At 46.4% G+C, this 10000-nt stretch overlaps 1 protein-coding gene across 1 annotated transcript in view; it reads left to right on the top strand.

Moving 5' to 3' along the window:
* The window catches only part of LOC144154981 (uncharacterized), a 491283-nt gene that overhangs the window by 334552 nt on the left and 146731 nt on the right, over positions 1 to 10000 (top strand). Inside the window, exon 2 of the mRNA XM_077686145.1 lies at positions 1954 to 2328. Within this exon, the coding sequence (XP_077542271.1) occupies positions 1954 to 2328 (375 nt within the window). The remainder of the gene's footprint in view (positions 1 to 1953; positions 2329 to 10000) is intronic.

Below are 10000 nucleotides of genomic sequence, written 5' to 3'. Positions count from 1 at the left end.
CCGACCGGTTCGCCCGGCTTCACCTCTCCGCGTTGCCCGCTATGGGCGGCCTCCACTCCAGAAGTTTTATACAACCTCCTTGGGAGAAGCGCTCTGGGAGCAGCCGGTCGGTCTGCCTACAGGTTCGCCCACAGATGTTAGGCTTAATACTGCGGCGGATATTCACTCTCATAAGCGGTGCAGATGACGATTTTTAATGCACTTCGCCATCACATCATTACCTTCTTTCTCGCATGTGCAGCTGCATTGTTTGGGCTTTGAGTCCCATTTAGTGCAGCGGTAACAAGGTATCGCTCGACCTACCTGCGCCGGCCTGCGTCACTTCGCGACCGCGGCCGCCGCCTGTGCAGCGACCGTGCGGCTCTCTCAAAGCGCCTGTAGGATGCGCGGCGCGTTTGTGCGTCCAGTGTAATAAAAAACAGTAAAAGTAGAGTGCGTAGAACCGCTCTAGAACTTGAGTTACGGCCAGCTGCCTCTCTGTGCTTCGTATCGGTGGAACTTGGGAACGCTTACAGGGTCCCGGAATTGGCTTGGATAATAGCCCGTAACACAACAGTAGCCAGGCATGGTGCTTCGTAGCGCAACATATTGGGCTCCCGCATCGCTCGCACGCGCTTGCTGATCCGACCAAACCGGTAACTGTGGTAACTGGGGTACACGTTGACGTTGCTCGAGTCGCTAACATGGTATGACGTCACTGAAACTTTGTTATGCTGGAAATACATTGACATCATGGTTAGTGGTTACACTGACATCACAGTGGTTACATTGACATGTTTACATTGACATAACGAGAATTTAAGTACATTTTAGGAGCGAATTAAAATATGTATTTAACGTTTGCTGTACCCAGCACTTCGTGTTGAGGGTCCTTGCACACAAAGGAAACCTACAGAAGGCCTTTTACAGACTTAAAATTTGGTTTCACAACCGCTTTAAGCAGACTGAAGCGTCCCAGAAATTCTTTGCACAATACGTAGCGTTCAGTGGGTGACATTACACTTTTATTGAGATATATATCGCTTGTGTCCCAATAACCCGCAGGGCCTGATGCCCATTTCGAAATACAGCATTTCACTCATTCATTCTGGATGTAAGTTTTTCTTGCATATTTTAAGTAGAAATTTGTTATTAACAGAAAATATCCAAACGGCGTGCCTTGTTTGCGTTTTTCGGCGTGCGAAAAGATGCCGATATTTGCTGTTGAAGGAAGCGAAAGAGCTAGACATTAACTATATTAAATAGTGGTGAGCTGTACAGCCCTTGCTCGGTACGTCTTTGCCGTGTTTGCATAACATCATCCCCTTTATATGCGAATTACCACTATGCAGTTTAGGAACGTGACGAGCGCCAACTTCAGATGTGTGACGGGGACACGGAATCGATATAGAAACCTTGGGAGACGAGAAACAAAAACGTGAACGCAGGGATAATTTTAACATGATTTTGAGGCAAGTTCTAGGAAAAGCAGGAAATACGTCAAACTATTAATTTGTATTCCTCATTGAAAGTTATAGCCTTGGCGCTAAAAAAACTCGAATAAAACATGGCACTACTGCTTCACTGCCGAGATCCGACAACTCCATTGTACAAGCGTGTGAAAGAATTGCTAAAGCATCGTACAGGAGTCAAGAAGGTGAATACACCCCCTTGGTTAGTGTGCGTGTGTATTTTAGACTGGAAACTGAGTGAGTGAGTGAGTGAGTGAGTGAGTGAGTGAGTGAGTGAGTGAGTGAGTGAGTGAGTGAGTGGGCGGTAGTATAACACCACGCTGCCGCCGTGTGGTCAGAACGTCTGACTCTGCTTTTCTGTATTTTGCCCGAGTCGAGCTTTGATTGCGCTTGCACCTTGCCTCCACATTCGGTTTCGTCGCGGTTATTTCCGAGTGCCCGTAGCGCCGCCTCAGCTCTGGGCGACTGCCTGCCGGCCCTGACGTGCCGTTCGCGGACGCAGGCGTGGCACAAGCGCTTCCTGGTGCTGAAGGACGAGACGAGCGAACGTGGCCCGCTGCTGGAGATGTACACGAGCCAGGAAGAAGCCCTGTCGCAGGCCGCGGCGCCCGCGTGCAGCAGCGGTGGCGGCCCGCGGTCACCGTCCCTGGCGCCGGCCTGCTGCCGACTCTGCTTCGACCTGGCGCAGACCGTGCACGTGGGCTTCACGTCGGACTCCAAGCGCTTCCCCAACGCGCTTGTGCTCGTGTGCCAGGGCCGGTCGCCTCTCGTGCTGGCGGCCCAGGACGAGCTCGGTTCGCGCTCGTGGCTGCTCGCGCTCGGCCTGATCGCCCACAAGGCTTCCTCGCAGCACGGCTGGAGGTTCATGTGCCGAAAGGTGAGCCCGTCCTCGCAGTGCCTTCTCTTGTGCGCTCGGTGCTGTGTTTCAGTGGCAGCCATAGCGACCTCATAGAAATGCACGCTCTTATCACGAAAAAGTAAATGAATAAATCTTATGCCGAGAAATAAGACCCGTCAGGATAGGACGTATCAATAAACTTTTTTTGAAAGCTAAATTTACTTTTGAAAGAGCATGGCGTTATTTTTTTCAACGTGTCTAAATGATTCCACTTCTTTGCCATGTTATATATACGCACTGGCACTGCAGTACGCAAGATCAGTTCAGGTGAATTTTTTCATGTTCCTAGCAATCGCGAAACAAATAAATAGTTATTTTCTGAATCAGAAGAAAGGGGAAAAATGATGGATGGTAATGCAGCTCATTGCGCTCTTTGAAAAGAATTGAAAACTATATTTTTAATTCATTAACCCCATTACAATAAAGTTGAAGCTGCCAAACCCTTTACACAACAGGTGTATACACACCCCAAGCCCGAACCAAGGCAGGGCATCGAGCAGCACCCGCTACTGCTAGGTGCCTCCAATAGTTATTAAAGAAACTGTAACCACTGCGAGCCAACAGCGCTATAGATGGGCGAACGTCATGACATATGACTACACATTACTTAAAGGAGCCATGAAGAGAAAATGCAAGTTGGTTTTATTCGAAAGATTTCGTATTTTATAGTGCCCCCAGCGCTTGTCCGGATACAAACGGTGCTTTATTCACTGAGAAATTAAACAATTTCGGTTAAAATTTTGATTTTCCCGCTCAATCGTGCGTTTTCGTGGCCCCAAGTGACATCACTGAAACCGACCGCTCTGCAGTCTATAGAGTACCTTCATTCACGCATCCGCCGTACAGGGTAGAGACACGTATACGCTGGCGCCGCCATTTTCGGTTGCTCGCTCGCCGCCGAAGCAAGTCATTGTGTCGAAACCGCGCTAAAATTATCGCCGCAACGCGGTTTACTGAAGAAGTTTGAATCATATTGTCTGTTTCGCGTTGCTAGGTCTCGTGGGAAACGAAAAGAATAACGCGTTGAGCCCGTTGGCCCAATTGCGGCGGCACGGGACCGTTCAAAGGTTGTCTCCACCCTGTACAGCGGTGTTGGTTTGTTCCAAGGAGGTTAAAAAAACTTGCTGGAGTGGAAAAGGCGCCCGTAAAGTGAAGCCGCCGCGACGCCATCTTGCTAGGGGAGAAGACGCGTAGTTGTTGCAGCGCGCGTTCCTTGCGTGCACGAAAAAGTGTTGTTGATTCGTGTGTGCGAATTGTAATGAGATCAAAACAAGTATGGTTGGTTCGTGTGTGGCTTACGGTTGTACAAACAGTGTGAACCCAGCCCCGGGAGTCGCATTGCGCACGTAACTTGCACGCGTGCAAGTTGATTCTAAACAGCGGCCATGATCGTTGCATTGTGTCGCGTAGTATGCGCCTTCAATGTTTAATTTCTTTGCTGCTAGGCTTCGGAAACATGTTGAGTCACTGCCCTTTGTCAGTGTCTTTTGTTTGCCATTTGATAGTATGTTTTAGCAGTTTAATTGACGTCTGGTATCATAAGTCTGTCTTCTTTCAAAAAATAAACACTTTGTTTCCAAAAATACAAATTGGTTCATCTTTTTTCGGTAGTTCATGTCACTGGCAATGTAACCTCATGGTGTGATTTACCAGAAAGATTGTTGGTTCTTTTTTTGCAGTTTATTTGTGTGTTAGGTTGGGCAGGAATGCAATGAACGTAATAGCATTGCTTGCTATCATACACTCATGAAAGTTTTCTGTATCGGTTTTATAACAATAATTCTGGGTGTTTCCTGTTGTTTTTCGGAAAATGCTGCATTTTCTGGTCATGACTGCTGTTTTTCACATTACAGTTGTAATTCTATTGCTTTCTGTTTTCTTTGTTCTTGGAACTTTCACGATCAATTTCTGCATTTGAACAGTTTAAAATAAAGAAGATAAACAAGTTATTATGTATATTTTACTTTGTGGCAGCTGCATATCCGAACCATCGGGTGAAAAAAAAACAATGTTCCTGTACTCGGAGATCTGACTTTTAACGAAATTCCTGTGGTAGAAATCAATACGGAGACGTCGGACATGGCTCGCAGTGTTGAATTAGAGCATGAGAATCCGTTACGTAATTTAAAACCGCTGGGAAAGTCGGCAAATACTGCTGCAAAGCAATCGGCATCTGGTTTCTTTCCCCGAGTAAGATGGCCGCCGGCGGCTTCACCCGAGCCCATTGGTTGGTATAGGCGACTTCCACTCCAGCAATTTTTTTTAACCTCCTTGGTTTGTTCCAAGATTTGTTCCCGCGTTTCTTTACGTTCCGTAACCTAGATGGCGCCACCATACCGTGGCAAGCGTTTGGTTTGTTTTTGCCCGCATTTAAACCTGGCTTGTTTTTGTTCTGGGAGAAAATATTCGTTCCCTGAAACAGTGCTCGCTCGACAAATGGGGTCACGTAAGACACCGTTGCTTGCGTCAATCGGCCAGTGTCGTCTGAGACAACCCCAAGCCCCGTAGTGCTGTGCAGCGAAACCAAGCATGCTGTACGTGCGCAGTACGAACAGCAGAACGCATCAGTACTTCTATGTTTACATGTGCTTTCGTAACTTCCACTGTTTGTCCCATCATTCTTATTGCTTTGTAAAGAATGTGCCCTAAATTTAAGCGCAAATCGCTCGTTCGTCTAGTTTGTAAGTTCTACCTAATTTGCGTCTGCTTCTGCCAGCCTCCGCCAATCGCAGAGCTTAGCTCATGTGACGACATAGGCTCTGTTGCGGGAAATGAGCTGGTGGGTCGCATGACCATTCCCGTTTTTCCTAATTATGTAGCTTATTTGAGCGAAGTTTACGTTAAAAGTGGTGTCAGTAGGATTCTAACGAGACAATCTTTTGAATGAACCAAACTTGTGTTTTCTCTTCATGGCTCCTTTAAGATGCTGCTACTTCCACAACCGGCCCGTAACCTCTTCTTCCCAAATGCAGGTGGCGACTGCCTTTCGGTGAGAATGAGAAAGCTCACTCCCACCGAAAGGTGGAAGATGAGAAAACTTTTTTGTAAACTGGACGAAGAGGTCTGCAAACCTTCTTTATGGTCAGAGCCCTCAGCTCAAAGCTGCGTAGGCTGTCATGATTTGGATTGAGTGTTGGATCAAACCTCGCTATATTCTCGGTCGGAGGCTGGCTTTTAATTGTTTTGTAGTCTTATTTCGAATAATCAATTTGAAAACTATCATAGGCGAGTCCAAATGCCGTTTTTCTTGAAAAACGTGCGCTGTCCTCTGAAAGAGACACCCCTGTTCCTTGCACGCCTGTGGTTGGTCGTGCTCTTGATTACGTCAGTAGAAGACGCACTCCGACCAGCGGTCGGAAGCATCGCAAAGGCTCGTAGATAGAGACGCATCCTTTTTGCCGCGATTGAGAACGCAGGGTATACTTGCGCGGAATTTCAGTTTAATTTGGTAACTCAGCTGTGTGCGAGTTAAGTTGGAGTACTGATAGAGTAGTGGCAGTAGTAACTTTATCTAGCAAAGGAATGGGTGTGGTCCAGGAGCCCAAGTGAAGGTTTGGCGATTTCTGCCCTGGAGACCAGTAGTTGTTTGGCGTCCATGTCAGCGAGTTGAAAGTATATCTCGGAGGTCGAAATTGCGCTCGAGGAGCGAGGATCTCAAGTTGAATAACGAAGCGAATGGGACTAGTTGGTGCGAATGACTCTCGTAAAACAGCGCTAACACACGGGGTGAGGATAGGAAATACACAAGCGCTGACTGTGAACTAGTGTCCTAATCAGCGCTTGTGTGTCTTCCCTTGCTTCAGTCCGTATGCGTTTGCGCTATTTTACATGAGGACTTCCAAGCAGAGACGGCCACTAGCGCCAGCATATGCGTTTCGTTGGAAAATCTTTAAATGGTGCAGCTGGCATACAGCCTTTCTATTGCTCAGAATAACGCAAAGTATTGTTTCCATCGTTTGTTAGCATCCAAATCGGCATGTATGGTCGGGACTCAGCAGCGTGCCATAGTCGATGTACAGGCGGCAACACACTTGTCTATAACGCTCGAGCGGCATTCCGCAGGCCGCCCATCGGTGACATCCAGCGCAAGATAGCTTAGATAGCCACGTGCGAGCGTGGCCACCCTGCTACGGTCAGCATGTCTTTGTTCGCGTTCTTGTCCGCCAATGCTACAGAGGATGCCTGCGCCGCCAGGAGCACTGTTAGCGGCACCGGCCGCAAGACGCACGCAGAACAGGCATTGCTCAGCGCGCACCGCTGCTACGGTCAGTCGTCATTGTTCTGTTGCGTCTTCGCTTGGGAAAAAACTGCCGCTTCATCGTTGTGTCAAACTGCTACGTGTAATCGCGCATTGCGCGCTGAGAAATGTTGCGCCAGTGTTGGTAGCCGGTGCAGGGCGCCGACGGTTGGACTTCCCAGAGCTGCTTTTATCGTTCAAATTGCCATGCTTTCAACACACTGAATCAACACTGAACATCAATCAACACTGAACACCATCAATCAACACACTAAACAGAGCGTGAGCGCAAAGTTGTTCACAATAATTCAATGTGCATTTTCTTGCATACAAGGAAAAGAGCTGCTGGAACACAACATTGATAACATAATAAACTTATTATATGACAACATTAATGAATATGATTAGGAGACCTTTGAGGCGACACAAAAGCATTACATGGCTTGTCATTAAGTAGACCTTCAAAGTACTCGAGCGAAAGCTGACAGTCAACACCAGTCGTACAAAAACGCCGAACGCCTAGGTGGAGTTAAGGGCTGTTAGAGCGAACCAAAGCATGGCTGGGCATGAGTGAATGAAACGAATTCAGTGGATGGCGAATCGAGAATGATGATACAGCGAAGTCCGAATAATCTGAGGGAAATGGTTATTTAGGAAGACAACAGAAATAACAGGAATTAATGTGAACTAAAAGGAATAAAAAATTAATGAAATAGTTCACTGAGTGAATTAGGTTAGATCAAGGTCAATAGAGATGAATCAAAGTTAAGATAAAACCAACTGAATTAACAACGAAGACAAAGCAAATTAAGGGGAATAAATGTGATTTGTGAGGAATAAAAGTTATACAAAGTTAATAAACAAATGAATGAAGTTGGATAAAAGTGAATTAACGGAACCAAAGTGAATTGAGATGAACCAAGAAAGCAAGGCAAACTGCGAGAAAAATACGAATCCGGGGAAATGAAAATGAACTAATTTGATTTAAAGGGAAATAGAGCAGGTCACTCAAGGAATAAAGTATATCAAAGTCAATTGAAATGAATCAAACCGAATCAAAAGCATTACAAAGCGAATTAAGATGAATCAAAGTGAAGCAGGAAGGAGGACAATGCAAATTAAGAGTGATCAATTTGAAAAAAAAAAGAAACCAGAGTAAATTTTTATTGCTTGAATAAGTGAAATAAATTAGGTCAAAGTAAATTCACAAAAATCAAAGTGAACCAAATGAACCCAAGTGAATTGGGAATGAGGACGCAGCGAGTTAAGAAGACCCAATGTTAATTAAGAGGAATAAAGTTACTGAACTGAATTTCGAATCAGTTCAGATGGATAGACGTGAATCAGCAGTAACCAAAGTGAATTTGGGACGTTGTGACTTTCATAATTTCACAACTAATTTCGTTTTCTTGCTTTACTTTATCATAATACCTTCTTACCGAAGTAGGAATTCAATCAAGGTCGGAGCTTTGCTTTTATTTTGCAGAAGATCCGGGAGATTAAACACCGGTTTTCAAAGCACCACGTCAAAAAAAAAAAAAAAAAACGGAGTAAGATCGTCTTTGCTTTTAAGAAATGACATACCTTAGGGATAGACGGGACTTTGTTGTGTTTTGCTGGAGCATGGAAGACACGGCCCATGCAGTAAGTATAGAAGGCTTTAGCGATATTCAATCTTTCGCATCAGGTATAAACACTGATGGCTGTATCTAGGGAATATCTAGAATAACGTGCTATACTAACGTAGTCCTCATAGCATAGCCTTTGCTGTTTTTTAGCGCAGCCTCATCGGCTTCCACCGCAGTACGATGTACAGTGAAATCTCGTTGATACGTTTTTCACGGCAACCGGAAAATAAAACTTGTTATGCAAAACTCGTATAATCCAACCAGCCAAAAAAACGGAGAAAAATATGAATACTCCCTCAGCAACTCACTTTTATTAAGCAACATTGAAGTAGCTGGTCAATTTGTGCAGCACTTTCTTCTTTTAAACGTTCAGGAGTATATTTTTATGAAACCTAGAAAAGAAACGGCCGGTATTTTTCGCTTCGCCGGACACTGTTTTGTATGACAATCCATGTCGTGCCTTATATCGCTGAAGATTGATTGATTCAGTGTACGGTTTGACGCTCCGACGCAACGCAGGCGATGAGGCGCGCCGGAGTGGATGGCTCCGGATTAATTTTGACCACCCGGGGATCCTTAACGTGCGCAGAAATCTCGTACGTTTTTGCTATTCGCCTCAGAAAAGCGGCCGCCGCGGCCGGGAATCGAACCCGTGTCTTCGTGCTCAGCCGCGCAATACCTTAGCCACTGAGTATATCCCGGAAGACAGCCGCCGGACGTTTGGAAGTCTTCAATTTCCAAGAAGAACGCGATGTTGTCTACCTTTTTCGTAGGACTGACCCCTCGACGTTAATCACTGCCGCCCTGACTTCCTTGAACCATTTCAAGCAGGACGTCTTCCATTTGCTGGTACTTCGCACCTCGCGTTTGTTTTACACGGGGCCAAAAACGTACAGCTTATTTCGAGGTTCCTCTTGCTGACGGACAATAGTGTTGAGCGTTGACACTGGGAAACCATGCTAGCGTGCCAAGTCCGCGCGCTCATTCTTCGGGTTCTCTTTGAATTTGTCCACAATTTCCACTTTTCCTTTTAAATTGAGCGCCTTGCGTTTCCTCGACATTGTCACAAGCCTGGAAGCACCATCGCGCACAGCAACAAGGCAGCCAGCGGGCAACAAAAAATAGCCTCAGAAGCCTAGCAGCACTACCGAACACAGCAAGAAGGCAGAAAGAGAACAGAGAACAGCGGGGGAAGCACGGAGCATGGCGAGAGGTCGGGAAGGGAAGTCGCTGCCTGCCGATAGCATTGCGCATCTTCCTTGATTATGATACGTTTCGCGAGACGGTGCGGTATGTTCTTGCCGTACAATCGGCACTGCAGCTGCCTCAGTGGCTCTGCAACGTGCAGATAGTGGCCTGTTGGCATGCAGTTTGAGCTAGTATAGCGAAGATTAAACGTGAGGTTTCTACAAATGTCGGTCAAGATCCACTTTCGCGGTCGTATTATCCAATCTTCGGCAAAAAGGAGATCGTACGAGACGCACGGAAATGCAATATTTTAAAGGAATATCGGCCGGGAATGCAAAGCAAAACGTATTAGGCCGACAATCGTATTATGCCGTATCGTATCAACGGGATTTCACTTCTGTAATATGCCGGCAGGATGAGAATCACCCCGGTGCGGCAACAAACGTCTCAGTGGGGGTTTGCGCGTGCTTTTCTAGTAGGAAATTCGCGGAAATGAATGCGCGGAAGAACAAAGGAACCGAATCGCACTTCCCCTGTGACGAGTCCTTCAAGGAAGCACAGCGGGGAAAGGCGAACTCTACTTCCCCGCAGACGAACA

The sequence above is a fragment of the Haemaphysalis longicornis genome, unplaced genomic scaffold, assembly GCF_048455015.1.
Source record: "Haemaphysalis longicornis isolate Haplotype H1 unplaced genomic scaffold, Haemaphysalis longicornis Haplotype H1 scaffold_1, whole genome shotgun sequence".
Lineage (NCBI taxonomy): Eukaryota > Metazoa > Arthropoda > Arachnida > Ixodida > Ixodidae > Haemaphysalis > Haemaphysalis longicornis.
The sequence above is the reverse complement of the archived record's forward strand: the minus strand, read 5'-3'. Positions and strand labels throughout refer to the sequence as shown.